Here is a 19,064-nt window from a genome sequence, read left to right as displayed (position 1 = left end):
CAGCAGCCTTTCATATTGCTTTCCCTTTTATTAACCCCTCACTCATGCCAGTGGCACCAGAGTGTCATGTCAAGGTTTCATGTCAAGCTTACTCCATCCAGCCCTGTTCTTACAAATGGCTCAAATCAGTTCATATTTAACAGGGTGTCATTAAGTGGACCATCAGACCACCATGCTATTTGTTCCATGTCCCCATCCACCATCTGACTCCTGGGGGCAGAGGTGATGCTGCAGATATTAGGTTTAGGAAGGATCTGCTGCCAGGTGCTCGCTCATCTAGGGCTGGGCTGGAGAATGCGTGCAGTTGAGCGCTGAACAGCCAGCATTTCTCTCATGTTTCCAGAGGTGCTTTAGGGGAAGCTGTGTTGTGCTCACACTGCTCATGTACTGCTTCATGTTTTTGTTCATGTGACAACAGGAGGCAATGACCTGAGCTGCTGCTGGAGCAGCACAGTGCTGCACACTGCAGATCTCCATTGGTTTGATGATCAATGGATTTGGATTTCACTGTTTGGTGGCATATGAGTGACAAGAAATTAGTTTTGCAAGGCAAAGTCCTTTTTGTCAGGCTAAGAGGTGGTTTCAGAAGGTTGTTTTGTGTATAATTGACCATGACTGCTAGCCCTAAGGAGACTGCGAGCTCCTGGAAGCCATGTAGTCCTGCCAAGAGTCCCTGTACAGCCCTGTCTGAGTTGTTTCAGAGGTGGAGCTGTGACATTTTTCTCCGACATCTTGCAGTTTTGTCCATGTTGAGGTAACATCCCTTCTGTACAGTTCTCACCAGGGCTGGGGTGATTAAGCACTTAAATTGATTAATCAAATTTCTTGTGATGAGAACTACAGTCATTCATTAATCTGAATGGGATTATAAGTAAGAGTTGGCAGATACAGGAGACAAACATGTTGACAGCTAGACCTGCTGGTTGGAATACAAATAGCACTATTGCATCTGGAGGGTTTAACTCCCGGCAGCTCCAGGATATGGCTTCCCTAAAGGTAAAATTAGGCTGAGATTAAGGCATCCCCATACTTGTAAAGGAATGTGTGTTTATGAACAGACAGCTACTACAGGTAGATGTGTGGGATTGCATACCAATTATCCTGCATCAGGAACAGGCTGTGCATTTTGTTTCCTATTTAATTTAAGAAAGATGTTACGAGATTAGCTTCAGTCAAAATTCAGGGCTAACCCAATTGCAGTGTGTGGCTAATATCAATTTGAACAGTAAATGAGCAGGCTAGCGGAGGCGGTTCCTATGAAACTGTCTTGGAATTGACAGCTCTGCAAATAAAATGCATATCAAATTCTGCTCTTGAAGAAATGCTGTCTAATGTTCCCTTTTTGGAGCAGCAGAGCCTTGTGCTTTTAATATTGTGACAGAGCACGGGATGTTTAGGTGACTTGCAAAGAAGGATTTTGAAACTCTCACCACGTTGAAGTCGTTGGCGAAATTCCCATCAACTGCAGCAAGACGGGAATTTCATCTTCAGGGGATTAGGTGACTCTGCAAGTTGTTTCTGCTTTCTCTGGAGTCAGGCAAGAATGCTGCAGAGCGTGCTGAGATTAAAGCGATCGTTTCTTGTTGAACCGGCCTTATGCTTTTCTTCTCATAAATATTTAAAGAATTCTTATTAAAAGAGTTACCGGCATAAAAAAATGAGTTTGGTAGCACATAGCATGCTGCTGTGTTGTTTCAGCTTGCCGTAGAAGGTCAGGGAGCTGATGTCCTTCTTGCTGTCTGAGGAAGGTGCAGTGATGTCTCCCATCACTGCTGCCCATATCTGTGCATTGGGCTGGTACTGCTGAGATCTCAGCATGTCGCCTCTTCAGGCTTTTAGGCTGCCTCTGGGTTCCCCTCTCCTCCTGGAAGGAAGGACTGCAGCTCCTCAGCCCTTATCCCATGTCTGCAGCTCAGGACCCGGTGCCTTTGGGTCTCGGCACTGCAGTGATTGCTCGCCTTGCCCTCACCTTGCAGGAGGGGCTTTCACCTTTTGTTGCAGAAACCCCCCTCCCTGCTCATCTACCTGCAGGTGGCACAAACAGAAACTTATTTCTTTGGCTGCCTGTTCCTGTGGATCAAAGCCCTTTCCCTCTGGCTGATACAATCAAAACTGGTAATGGTGAATGGATCAGCAGCCGATGTCCACTTCCAGGCTTCCTCAGAGAGAGGCAAGGACTTGCACTGAATGTAAACAGCCTGCTCAAAAAGGCCTGACCTTGGACTTTAATTTACTATTGAGCTGCAGGTAAGAGATCAATGGGTGAGTGCCAGAGGATTCAATAGTGAATGGATAGTACCAGAAAACATGCAGGCCACCAGCATAAAGAAAATGCATAGAAAAGAGTGCTTGGGGCATACTGGAAAATATGCAGCTACTGAGTCTTTATTATTATTATTACAATAATTTATCATGTCCTTCAGTGTTACATAGTGCAGTTTGGCATATCTCATTTTTCCTGTGCAGTGATGTGGCACATAGACACAGCCTTTGTCAGAAGATCAGATCAAAAGGAAGTAGTAATCACTGGGAAAACCCGAGAAAGTGCTGAAAGCATCACTTGCTGGGGGCTGCTGGGCTGCACAGGCAGGGATGGTGGTGGGACATCATCACAGGAGTAGCGAAAACGGAAAATGAAAACCTGCTGTCCTTGTGGTGATCACAGAATTCCACAGAGGGAGAAAAGTTTGGAAAATCACCCATGAAGCGTTGAAATTCTCCATTCAATATTGAGTGTTTCAAAATTGCTTCCTACCAAGTCATGAGGTAACTAGAAAAATCCTTGGTAACAAAAGCTCCCTGAATGGGGACGGCTGCTGTGGGGATACAGCTTGGCTCCAGGTCCTGAGGGCACAGTGAGCTCTGGCAGTGTCTGTTACTCTGCGCAGTGGCACAAAGTAGAAATGTTGTGGGGGAAAAACCTCAACTGCTGTCTGTTTCTCTAAGATCAGTAGTGAGAAAACCTGTTTAGCAGTGGTTTAGTGGAAGACTTGCTGCGGTGGAGATGGCACAGCAGGAAACGTTGGATGCCTCCCTATGTTATGACACGTTTTTTCCTTTTAGATCAAAATTAACCCCTTGGGGTGTCACCCATCTGCCCTCCTGCATGGCTGTGCAAAGCTGCTGGGTTCAGCCGCTGTTACACGTCCGTGTTTGCGAAGGCTGAGCTGGGGCTGATGTGCACCAAGGGCTGCTTAGGTCGGTTTCCCCTTTGACACCCATCAACTCAGGATCATTTCGAGAGTTGTCAAAAAAAAAATCTTCTCCTGGCTCTGCTCCTTTGGCCAAGCCTCTGTAATTGCTCTCCCCCTCCCCAGCTGCATCTTACTGCTCGGGGAGAAAAAGGAAGATTGATGGCATTAGGATCCCTGTGCGGGGTGCTGGCATCGAGTCAGGAGATTTTAGAGCGGCATGTTGGCTTTTCTCGCTGAATTTTGATTAATGGAGCGGGCTGGAGCTGCTGCTGTCTCCCAACTCCTTCAGCTGACAGGGGCGAGTGTAATCTGATGTTTAAATGGATTTGGAACGTGTCTGTGGCTTTAGCATCCGTGTCCTGAAGGAAAGACCATCTGCTACACGATAACCTGATCTCAGAGGGCACTTCCTTCGGATTTGTTTGAGAGGAGAGATGACACACTGAGGCTGAGGGTTTTCCCTGCCGTTTACTCATTTGGTGGCAAATAGGCAGCTCGTCTTACAGAATAAAACCCAAAGCCCTGCTCTTCTAACCACGCTCTGCCCCTTCAGAGAAAAGTGGCGGAGAATGTTGTGGGTGTTACTGATGCAAATGGAAAATGGCTCCTATGTGTGAAACAAATACATTAACATAAGCAGCCAGCAAACTTCTGCACGTGGTGTTTACGTTTTGTATGGAATTCAGATACTGTTTTCAGGAAGATTGGGCAGAGCATCTGCTGGGATGTGGAGGAGTCAGGGAAAAGAGTGGGATAGCAACAGTGTCCATATGGAGAGAGAATGGGAGCATCAATCACAGGGCAGGGTTCTTGCCATTGCGTTCTGAGTGCTGTCTCTGACACACAGGTTGCAGTGCTGGAAGAATGAACCTCTCAGGGAGGAGTGCTGGGCTGTCCTTTACACTTTCCACTGCATTGTCCTCAAATGCCTGAGATCCGGAGCACTTCTGCATGGCCATGAGATTCAGTGCTGCTGCTGTGCAGGGCCGCGCTCCCTTGGAGTACGCCCGTATTTAAAGTCGTGGAAGGCGACAGAAAGCTTGTTTCTTCTACATCTGCATTTCTCAGACGTACAGCAAGCGTGGCTTAAATTACTGTTCTACTTTTTCTGTGGTGTGTGTGAGGAAATAACGTGGAGGCTGAGGTCGAGAGCAGAACTTGATTGGGCTCAGGTACCACAGTTAATTTAGGAGACCCCTGTCTTATCTTTGCAATGCAAAGAATGAAGCTAAAGCCTCATTTGTCTTTCCTGGGAGGTCTGATCCATGGCAGCAGTAGATTCTGCTGCAAGCTCTGTGTTATTCCCTGTGGAAAAGGAGAGGCACCAGGGCAGCAGCGTTGTGCAAGAAGCCAGGGCTGCCCCTTGCCTCCCTTCTGCAGGCAGAGGACCTGATCTGTTCCCTCTATCGTGGACGGGGCACACGCGGTGTGTGTGAGCTGCTGGAAGGTGAATGATGCCTTATGCCATAAGATGACTAGAGTATATTTTAATAATTTAGAGCCACGGGTCTTACTTGGTTTGTTCTCTAAAGATTGATTTAGCTTCTTATTAAGGGAATTGGGAATTCAGTGTGAAAATCTGAACAAAATCTACTTTTTTATATAAATATCCACTAGTGTAACTCACTGGGGAGAGGAATTTCAAAGCCTGACCAACCCCATCTTGAATTTTTGATTCCTTGCTCTCTGCTTCCATTCCCAAGGTGTTCTTGTTAAGGAAGAACACCTCAGCATTATTGTATTATTTTTAAATAAGCTGCAATCACTTTAAGGAGCTCAGGATGAAAAATCCACTAATACTTTGATTTTTTTTTTCTCCAGTTTTCAGGAGTTTGATAATGCAAGACGTGAACTGCATATAAATGGAAGAGCAGGCAGTTCTAATTGCCCAGCTATTCCTCTCTGTCCAGAAAAAGCCCTTTCTTGTTCAATTATCAGTCAATTTTAGAAAGGTATGAGATGAAGTGGAGCTCATCCCTACTCTGTAGGCTCCTTCACGTGGCTGTTGCCTCCCAGCAAGCATCCTTTGGCCAAAGCCTTCATCCTGCTTATAGTCTGCCCAAGGATTGGGGGGATGCGAAGCTGTGATTTAAACCTCTGATTCTCATATAATCTGTGAGGCCAAGCACATCCCTTCCCTGGAAGGTGACTGTGGCTCCCCAGAGCTGTCCTGTGGTGCCCGGCGCTCACACATGGAGTGACACAAACCTGTGGGCTCTGTTTTCAACACGGAGCCCATAACCCATCACCCACTCCCTTCCAGTTGCTCAGAAATGCTCTTTCTTTACTTCCAGACATTTTGTAAATTTTGAAAGAGAATTGGGGAAAAAACGGCTCTTCTCTGTCCAGGCCATTAATTCAGCATGCTCGGGACAGAATTAACCTTGGCAAGCCTTGTAGAGGAGAGAGTAATTCTAACCTTAAAAATCTGCTGATTAAAGCTGGTTTCAGGAATTCGATTTCACTTAATGTGTTGGCTGAGAGCCCAGCCGGCATTAACGTAGCCACAGACACACAGGCTTTGGCATTTTTTACCTCCCCCATTAAAAAAAAAAAAAAGAGAAAAGGAAGACCCAGCTAATGAAACCCCTTTTGTCTGTTTTGAGCAAGAGATCGTTTTAAAGACCCCTTTAACTAAAAGCATTAAGCATGCTGCAGCAGCCTGGAGCGGAGGAGGTGTCCAAGGGGCTGGGCAATGCACAGAGCAGGGCACTACCCTTGTGAGGAGGAGATCTCCTCTTCCACCGCACTGCACGCAGTTGTCCCTTCTGGGATCTGTCACTTGTTTCACTTTAGCTTTTCCTAAGGTTGATGTCCTTTAACTTCTGCCTCGGGCTCCACGGTAGGCAGGCAGCAGCACTGCATGCACGTGTTGGGAAGGCCCAGAGCTGTGCTGCTTGCCAGGTCCTCACTGGGAAGCTGTTGGGACTCGGTGACCCCACAGCTCCCAAACTGCTTTCCAACATGGGAGACAGCCCTGAGTCAGCACAGCCGCACGGTGCAGACCTTCAGTGGAGCCAAGGATTGCTGTCAGGGATTATCTTAAGCAAACAGTCTGCTTTTTTCCCATGCTGAATGGCAGGATTAAGATGTTAAGCTTTTCTTTGAATTCTTTTTTCCTCTCTTTTTTCCTCCTCAGTTTTTCTTTTTTCTTGCATGTGAAATATACCTTTGACTTGTTTTAAAACACTGTTAATCTTTGCCATCCATATTTTGGAAGTAGCTCTGCGATAGAAGCTGGTGGACCTTAACACCCTTAATATTCAAGCTGACCCTGCAGGTGGTGAACTTGTTCATGCCTTTACCCACGCACCCGAGGGCAGCACTCCCCCCATTATGCCATCCTGCTGGGGCATCTGCTGGTGCCGGGAGGTTCAGGCTGGGTACTGGGGGCCATTTCTTGTCTGACAGAGTGGTGGTGCACAGTGGGGTCACCGTCCCTGGAGGTGCTCAAGGAAGGGCAGTTACTGAAGGGTGTGGGACTGTGGGCAAAATCCCCTCAGATTCTTTTTTTCCTTCTGTAATTGCAGAATCCTGGTATGTATAAAGCACTACGTTCAAGGAGAACTAATCACCTTTGGCAAAGGGGAATATGTGATCATGCGCACACCTGTCCCCATCCCCACATATTAAAAGCCAGTGGAGTCAGAAAGTAATATTGCTTTCTTAGCAATAAACTTGTTTTGTGAACAGGAACTGTACTGGGATCCTTTAAATTAATAATGATTCAGTGTGGTTGGTTTGTAATGGGCACAGCTTCCACCTGATAGTGCTGTTTTAGGATTTTAACACACTGGAAATTTGATTTTGCTACAGAAAGAATTCTTTACCCTTACTCCTTTTGGGTCCTTTTGGGCAAGCAAAGTTCATTTAACGTAAAGAATAAGAAAAAAATGCATTTTCTTATTTTCCTGCATGAAGCAGTGGGCAGGGTTTACATGCCCTCTGTTTTCAGTTCACATAGCTGGGTGATAAGCCAAGAGGCGTTGGGTTGTCACATTAAAAGAAAAGAAGGGTGTTGAGTTGTTTGGATGCAGTGCAGGCAGACCCTGTTTGTTCTGCCCTGCCCCAGATCGGGTGCTGGGTGGTTCCTCTGCCCGGAGGGGGATGTGGTCCAATGTGGGACTGCAGAGAGCTGGGAGAGCTCCACCACTGCTCTCAGGACTGGCACAAAGGCTGAGAATGATTTGGGGGTCAGCAGCTGAGGTTTATACCTGTATACAAACTAGAGAAACGTGTAAAGACTGTTGGGTCTTTAACCTGTAGCAGTGTTCAAAATGTATTCTCCTAAAATTTTGGCTTGATGCGAGCTGCCATTCTGTTATATCAGCAGAGCTGAAGCCCTGGAATGACTGCAGCAAATACTGGCGTGACAACAGATGCCGTCTCTCCTTCCTGTTCTGGGTGCTGCCTCGTAAACCTGCTCATCATGAGCCCAAATAACGATTTCCTTCCCTAATCCTGTCTCTGCTTTCTCTGTTTCTGTCCTTAGTGCTTGTACGGCTGTTACGTCCATTCCTCCATCATCCCCACGTTTCACAGAAGGTGCTACTGGCTTCTTCAGGTAGGATGATGCTGGATTCCTTCCTCCTGCTATTGTTCCAAGTGAAGCTGCATGGCTGGGCATTGGATGGTTTGGGGATTTTCTTGTCTGCAGGTGATATGGATTTCCTTAAGGCGGTACGTCTCTCCTTTTTCTAGATAAATGTCTAGCAAGTACCGAGCTGCTGCCAGCTTATGTGTATCCTTAACAGGGTCAGCTGAAGTGAGACCTTTTCCAGGTTTTTAGTTGTGTTTTTCCATTTTGGAGCCAGCCGTGCAGCAGGACTCGGGAAGCCAGCTGCTGTGTATGCGTGCAGAGCTGTGGGGAGAGGAAGCAGCACTGGGGACTGGTGTGAATTCTGTGCGAACCTGACGGCACACGGCTCCATCAGGAGCGGGTGGCAGAATGGTTGGTGTGGAGGAGTCCTGTTGAGTTACTCGCTGACTTTTGTCCTCGCTGCTGTGGGCACAGCAAAGCTCTTCCAGCCTTCTGAGCTCTGCAGTGTGCAGTGCAGACCCTGGGGTGTGCTGGTGTGTTCAGGGATCCCTTGGCTGCGCTCTGCCCGGGGTGGGCTGAAGCTGAAGGAGTGCTCAGCTCCCTGTACTGATCCTTACCGTCGGTTACAAGTGCTGAGGGTGCGGAGGCAAAATGGAAAATATCCCTGTGTTTTCCCCTTGATCTGCAATCACACTTCCATGTTAAAACAGAACTGCTGCTGCCTGCATAAAAGGACCTCCCACAGCTCTATGATGGTGGCTGTGCTGTGGAGTCCCCAAAGGGGCTGTGCACACAGTATCACTGTCCTCTCTTATGTGCATCCTTTCCCCTGCTGCAGTCAGTGGTATTTTACCTCCATGGAGGGAAGCAGTGCTGTGTGATTGCTGAAAGCAGAGCGCAGCCAGTGAACCCACCTCAAGGCCCTTTCTTGCAGCAGCAGCTTTTCCTCACGACCTGCAGGTACCTGACCTGTGGTTGGATGGAGCAGGCAGTGAGATGGGGAGCTGTGCAAAGGCATGACTAAAGAAGCCATTAAAAGTAAAAGTTCACAGTTCAGCACACTGAACTGAACAAAATCTCTAAACTTAGAGTCCAGTTTGCCTTGGGCAGCAGACAGCTGTTTGTTTTATTATTTAGTGTCTGTCTGCTGGTGATGGATGATGTGACACGAAAATTCAGAGGATATTCTAAATTCATCCCCAGCTGCACGGCGCGGTGCGGCACAGTGCTTCTCCCAGCTGTCCCTGCTGAAGGCTGTGGGTGGAACAGCAAACAATTAGCACCCCTGTATCTAATTACTTGCACTGCAGTATCAGAGGATCTTGCCTGTATCCTGAGGTCTGGCTCATCCACGTTCAACATTGAGGCCATGTTCTGTGCTCTGGTAATTGATCGCGATTGAGATGGGCGGACTTGGAAGTGTGTTCCTTGTGAGCCTGTTTGTGCAGGACGTTTGGTTGTGAATGCAGTGTGTTTTTATTTAGCAACAAGGACACGTTGTGTCTCTGCTGTGCGAGGAACGTGAGCCTGTGATTCATGAGTGCGTCTTCCAGGCTAAGTGGGCATCCTTCAGTCATGCTCTCAAGGTTATGCAGCCAGAGAGAGAAGAGTGAACAACAGATGATGTTTTTCTAAGGTCTGCACAGTGCTTCTGCTCAGCTCTGTGGCAGCCCTCCACCTCCTGGAAGGGCTCAGCACACGGGCAGTGCTGCAGGGCACAGCTAGGAGCAGTCCTTCCAAACAGCACCAGATTTTCTGTTGCTGGGAAAGAAAAACGTTTGTACCCATAATGACTAACACAGAAAAAATGTGGATTCTCAGAGAGAGTCTATTTTCAAACACTGGCACAGCTGAATACCAAATGCAGAGTTTCCTTCTGTGTGTGGTAATTGGCACCCCAGGAATCTCAGATGGATCCAATGCCAGGCTCCTGGAGGGCCGCTGTGTGGATGGCTGCTGGCAGCAGCTCTGTGCCCGCTCACAACTCTGCTCTTGCGCAGTACGGCTGTGGGGCAGTGGGGCAGGAGTGATGCCAGCAGTTGGCATGGTTTGTTATGACCCATCCTGCCCTGTCCTTGGCAGAGCACTGCCAGCAGATCAGGGCATCCTCTGCTCAGCTCCCACTGCCCTGGGACAGCTTTAAGAGTCAGGCCTTTTAAAACGTGTATTGGAAATATTGCAGTCTCTTAAAAATCTTCAGACTTGTTGCTCAGTGATGGTTCTTTTTTATTTGGGTAGATGGAAATGACGGTGATGAAGCATTGATGCTCGTGCAGTGTGTGGCACATGGAGGTGCTGCGCTGCTGAAGGAGAGCGGTGGGCATTGGGCACTCAGTGCCTGTTTGACAGGGGGTGTGGGGCTGGGGACACCCCAAGGGCCACCTCTGTGCCAACATCATCTTCTTGAAGAGGTGGATGCAGACATACTTTAGGGCATCTGTATCCACTGAAGCCCACCTTCAGCCTTTTAAGTAGTGCAGATGTAAACAGAGATGCTTCCACTTGCACGTACTTTCAGGATCTGTTGAAGTCAAAGGCTATTTTTTCTTTTCTTCCTTCGGGTTTTACTTCTTATAGAGCCATTGCCTTCGCTAAAATTGAGTTCCATCTGGCAGAGCTCATCACAAGCTGTCTTCAGTGAGCTCCTTCCCCTCTTTAAGAACAAAGCTGTCCATCATTAGAGGAAGGACAGAGCACTGAAGGAGCAGCACCTGTGAGCCCTCCCTTTGGGGTGAAAAATGTTTTTCGTGACAAAAATCTGTAGTATATAAAATTGAACTTGCAACTCAGATCGGGCTGCGCCCTTTTATCAGTCTGGATGCCTTCAGAACCAAGATGTGCTTTGACACCTACGGGTTGAGTAGAGTGGGGCTGTGCAGAAATGCAGCAATAACCTTCTTCCAATCTTCCAGGAAAGGGGGAAGGAGAGGATTACAAATGAACTGGTATCAAGGAGGCTGGAAACGGGTTAGCAGGAGTGCTTTATCTCTTGTAATGTTTTTATAAATTATTTATTAACACACTTGCTGCATTTTCCTTAGAAATTGGATAGAAAAGCAAAACGTATGGCCAGCAGATTATATTCCAGAAGAAGAATGGCAGTGATTAAAAAACAATTTCCAACTATTTCAAACGTATAACTTTATTTTAGATGAGTACTCCGCTATTTTTGTATTGCTCTCCACCATTTTAAAGAAAATCCTGGGCTCATTCTTGAGATATACGAGAAGACTGACAGTAATGCAAGCAAAGGAAAAAGCAGTCGGAGTGCTTTTTAGCTGTTGCTTAAATAATCTGTTGTCATTTATAGAAGAGATGCATTTCCCAAACTGCTCTGTGACGTGCTTTGGTTGCTAATCAGGAGGAGTTATTATAGGGGCGACATAACAAAGTCCAAAACATGGCCGACTGCTGCAGAAATGGAAAGCAGGTTTTACGCTTTTGGCTCTTTGTGAAAATGATGCACCATTTGCACTTTACATCTGACTTGGGGGGATTGAAAGCGGTGGATCCGTCCCTTTATGGCCGCTGTAATCGTGCCATGTGCTATCGGTGCAGGAATGCAGGGGGAGAGCAGCGTGCCGTGCCAGCTGTGTTACCAGGCAGCGCTTTGTGCATCCTTCGGGCAGCACGGCACCAGTGTGGCACTGCCCATGTGCAAACTGCCTGCTCTCTGCCTGCTCCCAGCAGCTCCTTCTGGCAGCGTCTGCATTACCAGGGCTGTATTTTACTCCTGTGGTTACAAAAACAACAAACCGGCTTTTCAGGGATGCTTGGGATCCCTGCTGCGGTGTTACGGAGCCACAGGATGGCTTAGGTTGGAGGGGACCTCAAAGCCCACCCAGTTCCAATGCAAGGCTGTCAGCTGGGTGCCCTCCAGCAGCTCAAACTGCCCGGGGCCGCCCGTCCATGGCCTGAGGCACCTCCAGGCAGGAGGCACCCACAGCTCTGTCTGCAGTCCCACTGCTCACCAGGAGGGTCCCCTGGGGCTGTGTGTGCTCAGACCCATGGGTTGCCACCAAGAGATCCTCACTGCAGGGATCACAACCGTGCGACAGCGCAGCGCAGCAGGAAATTAAATCAAACCACCAACTCCAAGTCACTGATTAACATTCTCTGTATTCTGGGGATTAGGCTTTTGGTGACACTTAAATTGAATTCTAATACTATTTTGGAATGTATAATGGGCTGAATTTACTTCACCTCAGGTTTGAGTTAATGGCTTATTAAATTACACACCTTGCATTAGCGGAGCTGTTTGCTGGTGTGGGACGCTCGGCCTCACAGAAGGGACGCAGCCATGTGCTGATCTCATGTCGTATTCCCTGCTCAATTATGAGATCTGCAGGTGCCAGGAATGTGTTAAACTGTCAACTGAAGTTTCACCCTCACTGCAAAGGCTGTGTGAGGGTGAGCTTAGAAGTTCCAAAGTGAAGCAAATTTTGATTTGAGTTTAGAGATTTGAAGCACGTTTTTGGGTGGGTACAGGGAAGGTCTCTCACTCCTACACAGGTGTTGGGCCCTGCTGCGAGTCCCCTCCTTTTGCATTCTGTCTGCTCAGGCACTCTTTTCCAAGCATTCCAGGTAAACCTGCAGTCTTGATGCTGTTCTTCTGCCTGCGTGAACTCCCCTGTCGTTACCCAGGCTGCTTTCATTCTCAAAATCATCTTTTGTTTCTGAAGGAGTACCTGTCTACCTCTTCTGACCAGCGACCTCCTTCAGTAACCTGCTCTGGGCACTGACCCTCAGAAGGCTTCTGCTCACACCGGGCTCCAGCACGGCGCTGGGCTGGCTCTGGTGCAGCGTCTGGGACTCACTAGGGGCACGCAGCGCTCTGTGTCCATCATTATTGCTAATCTCTTCCTGCCCTTTGTCACACATCAGGTGCTCAGTAATCACACTGTTCACATTTGTTTCTCCTTGTAGCCTCCATCTGTGTCGTCTTTAGGGATTTAAGACACAACACCAGTGGCTGTAGTGCTGAATGTCACCACATGTGTAAATCTCCATGTTCCAGTACAGAGGTGCATGTGAGGTCTCTGGTGAACTGTGAAGACGTTATGGTATCCACATTTGATATGTAATACATTGGAGAATTGCTACCTTCCTGAAGTGCATCAGTCAGGTTTTGCTCAGTTCAGGCTTTCTTTTTGTAGAGAGAGAAAGAAAGAGAAAAACACAGAACTAAAAACCCATCACCACCACCTGAGGATGGCAAACTGAAAAGTTGCATCTGTCCTGCTGGGAATTTGCCTTACATATGTCATATGAAAACTGGAAGGAAAAGGAATTCAGGTGGAAAATAAATCCCCTTCTCAGCCTATACGAAAGAGAATGGAGCCACTACATCAGCTTTGATGTGAATGGGTTGAGTAAGGTACAGAAATCAGCTCTGAACTCTTTCTGCAGGGCTTGGCACTTGCACAAATAGCTTGAGCCTGAAAAGCTGTTATTCTTTCAATTTTATTGAACATTAAATCCATCACAAAAATATGCAGAAAGAAGAATGAATGCAACGCCTTTCAAGGTCACTTATGTGGATTGTTTCTTTGGAGGTAATGTAGCTGCATTGGGCTTTCTGTAATAGAGCAGCGTTAGTGTAAGAAGCCATACATCTCATAGCGTGAGCTCCAGATTGTACAGCAGTGCTCCCCTCTTTGTAGAAGAATACAGCAGAGATGCTGTGTAACCTGCTACCTGTGCGGCGAGGCACTCTGATTAACTGTAGTTATCATTAGTACTGCCATTCGTTGACCTTTTCTTCAGCATAATTTTCTTGGGAGCCCACATGCTGCACATCCCAGGGAGCCCAGGGCGTGTGGGGCAGCACAGCAGCTGAGGCCCATTTGAGTCCTGATTTCAGGACATCTGCAACCTGTGACAAAGCGTGAACTCTGCAGTCCAGTGTGTGGCCTGTGTGGTGTTGGGAGGGCAGCTCTGAGCTTGAGGAAATCAGCAGCAGTGAGCTTCACAGTGCCGTCCTGGAACTGTGTGGATTACGGTGAGGTTGGGATGAGGGCAGCGGTGCCGTTCCTCCCGGCATGCAGCCGCACTGCGTGTAAGGTGTGCTTTAGGCACGGTGATGAATAAACCAACCCGTCCCTTGCTGTGACCTTCAGCAGTGCCTTTGTCTCAGTGCTGCCTCTGCTGCTTCCGTGACCAGAGCTGCACGAGGCTCCATTTCCAGCTCGTGTTGCAGGGAAAGGGATGAGAGGCGATGGAATGGGTTTGATTAAAAAGTGCTTTTGCTCTTTCTCAAGAAGGATATTTGCAGTGAAAACTGTACATGAAATTTATACCCCTCTCGTATGATTTTGACTGGTTTTAGTGCACAAATTCTCAGTAGAAAATGTATTCAATAAAAATTTGATGTGGAACTATAGCTCAGCAGAATCTTTTTTTAAGGAATCCAACTCTGGAATATTTATTTTGTATCTGGTTTCAGTTTTAGTGCCTATTCCTTCTGCAGATGCCCTCGTTAGCCTGCTAACAGCTTATGAAGAGCAAAGTCATCAGTGCCTCTCGCCCCGATGTTTGCACTGTGGTTCTTCAGCGCCTGCCATGGAGGTTTTGGGGAAGCACAGCTGTGCAGTGCTGCTGGAGGCTTTGCTTGTTGGCTTTTTTAAGCAAAAGAATCACTGCTTGTTGTTAATGAAGAGAGCAGAGGGCTTACTGGTGTGGAGCGGGTAGGCCTGCGGTACGTTGCCATGCTGGTGGGCGGTGATGGAGCTGACAGGAACATGGGGAGCTTGATTTAATGCAAGTATACAGTGATGCAGTTTTAGCGAGGAGAGTGCAATAAATTGGGATTTATTTTCCTTTGATGCCAAGCATGCAAAAGGAGACTGCTTATGGGAACTACAAAAGGGATCTGGGATGGCTGCGATGGAAGTTTGTCTGAACCTGACAGCTGTGAGCTGCTGAAGTGTTATTTCTTGCTGTGGAATAACATGTCTTCAGTGTGAGGAAGAGCCTCAACATTTGGGATGAGCCAACTCAGAGTGGTGGGAAGAAACGATATTTCCAGCTCAGCCAAAAGGTTCCCATTTATTTCCACACTAGGAAGCAAGCATCATTAACCAACAAGCGATGGCTGTGGCAGCGCAGTGGGAATTCGGCCCCGAAGGAAGGAGCAGGACGGCTGTCCTTCTGTAACTGGATTTGGGGCAGAACTGCTGCAGTGCTGGGAGAGGTGGGAGTGCAGGGAAAGGCGTCTGAGAGGAGCGGTGACCGAAAAGCACCAAGTGAGCAGCCTCCAAGCGTAACTCTGAGGGCTGCAGTCTGTGTTCAGCATTTCGGGGTCACAGCAAAGGTTCCTAACAAGTTTCTGGCCCAGCAGACTGCAGGAAAGTGGATTCTGAGCAGTGAGATGGAGCGCTGCCTCTGTGAATTATTGTTTTTTCAATGCGTTTTTACACAGAGCTGGAGGCTCAGAACACTGAAAGCTTTTTCGTAATGTTTAGTGATAAACTTTTGTCTCCTGTGAGTAAACAATCTGCTTTCTTAGCCACTTTTTTTCAATTTGAACGGGAGTACATTGAAGCCCTCTTGCAAAAACATCTATTATGTCAGAGCAAAACCGGAGGTTTGGGGTTGTGTTTCACTGTGCTTTTTTTTCTCTCCTTCTAGTGCTCTTATATCAAATTCTCACTCTAGAAATACTGCCCCAAGGCAGATGAAATGGCACACGGCTTTATGAAATACGTCTGCGTCCGGTGATGTGCCATGTTTTTATTTTGTGACAGTCCAGGATTCAGTGCACGGCCTAAATATTGTGGCATCCTATTTGATTTTTGGATTGTTAGATGGACGAGGTGCCATAGCTCATGGGCACCGTGACCATTTTTCCTTGTAGTTTACTCTTTTTGCAGATTACTGTCTGTAAGTTTCAAAATGGAACAGGATCCCTCAGTGCTTTATAAATTAGGGCCATATTACAGCAGCACCCAGTAGTGCTGCTATATATTAGAGGGTGTCAGAGTTTCTATTATAAACCTCATTTTTCAGAGGTTTATGGCTTAGCCATAAAAATTTGCTGTATGCTGGGACTCAGAATGTAGGAGCTGCATCTCAGCGACACAGAGGGTTGGTTTGCATGCATTCGTTCTACACGGAGGTCCATGCAGTGACATTAAGAATCAATCTTTGGCTGCACTGTCTCTTGATTTCAAAGTGAATCACTTGAAAGGCAGAGAACGCCTCATTCTTGGCCACCTCCGCTACTTCAGTTCTTCCCCTTCTGTGTGCTGAGGGGTGCAACCTTGGTAAGGGTAGAATCTGACGGATCTCCTCATGGCTTCAGCTAACTCAGAGCCACCAGTACAGCAGAAGCAGTACGAGTTCTGAGTGCCATTCTTGCTTGCAGGGGATGCCTGGCCTACACCATAACCATTGTCCATAAAGATTTCCACTCTATGCAGAACAGACTGAAAACACACAGCACAGGATTTCTTATATCCCTGAGATGCCACCAACTTCCTTTCAGCACCTCACGCTCACTGTCAGAGAATTTGCTGCATGTCAGCAAATAAGCAAACAGATGAATTGAGAATACCTTTGCACAGTGCTGCAAACGCTTGTGTTGAAAGAAACCCAGAAAGTTGCTGTTTGTGTCACTGTGCTATATGCAGCTGTCACAAGACTGTGAATATGTCTTCATGCCCATAATTCAGACATTTTCATCAATCCAGCAACAGTGCTGAACCCACAGTCAAATGGTGAAGGAGGAACGCAGATTCTGCAAGTTGGGCTGCAGCTCAGTGTGTCTTTTATGGAGTTTCAGTATGCATGAGGTGCTGGCTCCCAGCAGCACAGTGGTGTGCCAGAAGGACAGGGCTTCTCCCAGGTGCTCCCCTGCCATGTGGGTTTGATTTTCAGCATCAAGCAGGTCTGTTTCTAAACTTTGATTTTGTTGCCTGTAACACATTTTAACCCTAATGCTGTCATCCTGCGTTAATTCTGACCATCAGATTTCCTTTCAGGGAGCAGAAATACACTGAGAGCTGCTTTGGTTTTACGAGTCACGTTGAGTTACCGCAGGAGCTGATTTGTGCCACCTCTTTCCCAGGTGCTCCTCAGTACTTCTCTGAATTCAAATCCGAGTGCACCACGCTGTTCCATGTGTGGTGTGCAATGACAGCACATTTCTGGCTGTGCAGCAATGCAGGGCTGTTCTGCTGCAGCTAACCAACCCTTCATCTTGCTCCTTTCAGTGTCCACAGAGCTCAAGCTCTTTCCTGAGCACACCTGCACTGCCTCATTAACTAATAGCATGTTTTATATTTCTTTCTAATAAATTCCTTTCATTACGGAGCTTGTTCCCGCAGCAGGAAAAATTGAAATTCTTTGCAAGAATATTATAATTAAGACATAGCACAACAGGAAAGCATCTTACTTTGAAAGTGTCTCTCTCTAAACTGTGTCATTAAAGTGGAAATCTGCGTGTAAACGCTTTCTGATAGCGTGCATTTGGTGTGTATTTCTGGCAGCTTTCTGTCTGAGGCGGTGTGTTGGCCTCACGTTGTGCACCTTTGTGTAGAATCATTGAGGTTGGAACAGACCTCCAAGATCCCCAGCCCAACCCACCGTGCCCACTGACCACATCCCCGCGTGCCCATCTCCGCAATGCACTCCTCCAGGTCTGGGGATTCCACTTTCTCCATGGGCAGCTGTGCCAGTGCGTCTGTGTTCCAGGGGATGGAGAGCTGGAAAACCATCTCTAAAACGTCATCTCCCAAACGTTCTGTCTCAGTGGACCAATAACAGCGCTCAGATGTGCTCATGGCCAAGCAGGGTCGCTACAGCATGGCGGGTTTCTTTCATTTGGATCCACAGGTTGTTCAGAGGCCTTTGAGCCACGGTTGTCTCTGGGAACTGCTCCCAGCTGGCACAGGGGCCGTGCTGATGGAGTCAGAGTCCTGGCAGATGGAGCTGCAGGAAAACCAGCAGTGACAAACTCTCTGAAGGTGAGAACTGCGTTTAGGGATTTGGCATTTGGAGCTCGACTCTGAAGCACTGAGGAGTTTGGGATAGGTTTGTTTGGTTTAGTGTAAAATAGCACGAGTGGGAAGAAGAGCTGAAATATGTTTTTGTTTTAGGTGTGTTTTGTGTGGTGTTCTGTAGTTTAAAAACAAACATACTTTGGGTATACAAAGCTGTTGGTAACAGGGAGGTTAGTTTTGATGAACTCGGGGAACTGGGGTGTGAGGCAAGATGGAAGCAGTGCTGTGCAAGGAAGAGGCCCAGCAAAGAGGAGCTAATTGTCACGTCAGAACTTGGAAACAGATTTCATTTTCTTTGACAAAAAGTGGTGTTTATGAAATCAGACAAAGCCTGCCCAAGAGGAGCCGTTCTGCCTCTGCGTGCTCCTGTCTCTGACCTTAGGAATGCTTCTTTATGGGCCATGCAGCAATAAGATTGAAGTGCTTTGTTAGCAAGCAGCATTGCATGTTATCTGGAGAAGATCCTAAAGGAGTAAATTAGGAGAGAAACATCTGTTGCTTTGTCTCTGTTATGTGTCTGGTCTGCTGGTAGTTTTGGTCTTTTGTGACCTTTTTATACATCCCCTCATCCTTAAACATGTTTTGTCCATCAACTTTGAAAGCGTGTTGAAACTTCATACTGAATTCCTTCTGAGTTCACTTCTACCATCCAGGAGAGATTTGCTCCTGTCTTCTTTCCCTTCATTCTGGACATTCTTGGAGATGGATTTGAAGGGAACAGAGGATGCTAAGGGCAGTAACATCTGAGCCAAGGGGGGGAAGATGAGTGTGTGCACATGCAGAGTTTGACCCTCTTCCCTTTTCTGTAACGAGTTTATTGTATAACAGCAGTACTGCATGTCCAGTGGTGGCCATGGGCACGTGGAACAGTGTTTAAGGCTTAAAGCCTTGCCGAAATTTACAACCCAATATGACAAATGTGTTCACAGCTAATTATTTATTAGATGCACGATTAGCGTGAGATTATCACAGTGTTTTAATGTTATTAATTTTTACACTCTAATAGGAATAAGCCTGTGATTGCAGCACTGGTTTGTACTCTGCACTGGAGATGCTTCTGTTGAGTTGGGTTGGGAACCTTTTGTGTTCCACTTTGTCTTGAACTTCTGTATAATCATAAGCTTACAAAATTCTGTTTAGGACATTGTGGATTTGATGATCTCGAAGGTCTTTTCCAACCTATTTCATGTTTAAAACAATACTGTAGGTTTCATCCCATGTTCTGAAGTACAGTGTCTGCTTGTTACATATTTGTGAAAGCTTACGAAAAGAAGACAAAACTGCAGTGAAACTGCTGGGATTTTATTTGTGCTCATTCCGAAGGGGGTG

At 47.1% G+C, this 19,064-nt stretch overlaps 1 protein-coding gene across 2 annotated transcripts in view; it reads left to right on the top strand.

Moving 5' to 3' along the window:
- Window positions 1–19,064, top strand: part of CAMTA1 (calmodulin binding transcription activator 1) — a 203,854-nt gene that overhangs the window by 112,402 nt on the left and 72,388 nt on the right. For both annotated transcript variants that reach the window (XM_042887725.1, XM_042887728.1), the window contains one exon: window positions 7,687–7,758. Coding sequence is in view for 1 of the 2 variants with exons in the window: in XM_042887728.1 (XP_042743662.1) it covers window positions 7,687–7,758 (72 nt within the window). In the remaining variant the exon portion in view is untranslated. The remainder of the gene's footprint in view (window positions 1–7,686; window positions 7,759–19,064) is intronic.

The sequence above is a fragment of the Lagopus leucura genome, unplaced genomic scaffold, assembly GCF_019238085.1.
Source record: "Lagopus leucura isolate 7727_CA_CO unplaced genomic scaffold, USGS_WTPT01 Super-Scaffold_100106, whole genome shotgun sequence".
Lineage (NCBI taxonomy): Eukaryota > Metazoa > Chordata > Aves > Galliformes > Phasianidae > Lagopus > Lagopus leucura.
This window is presented reverse-complemented; position numbering and strand designations above follow the sequence as displayed.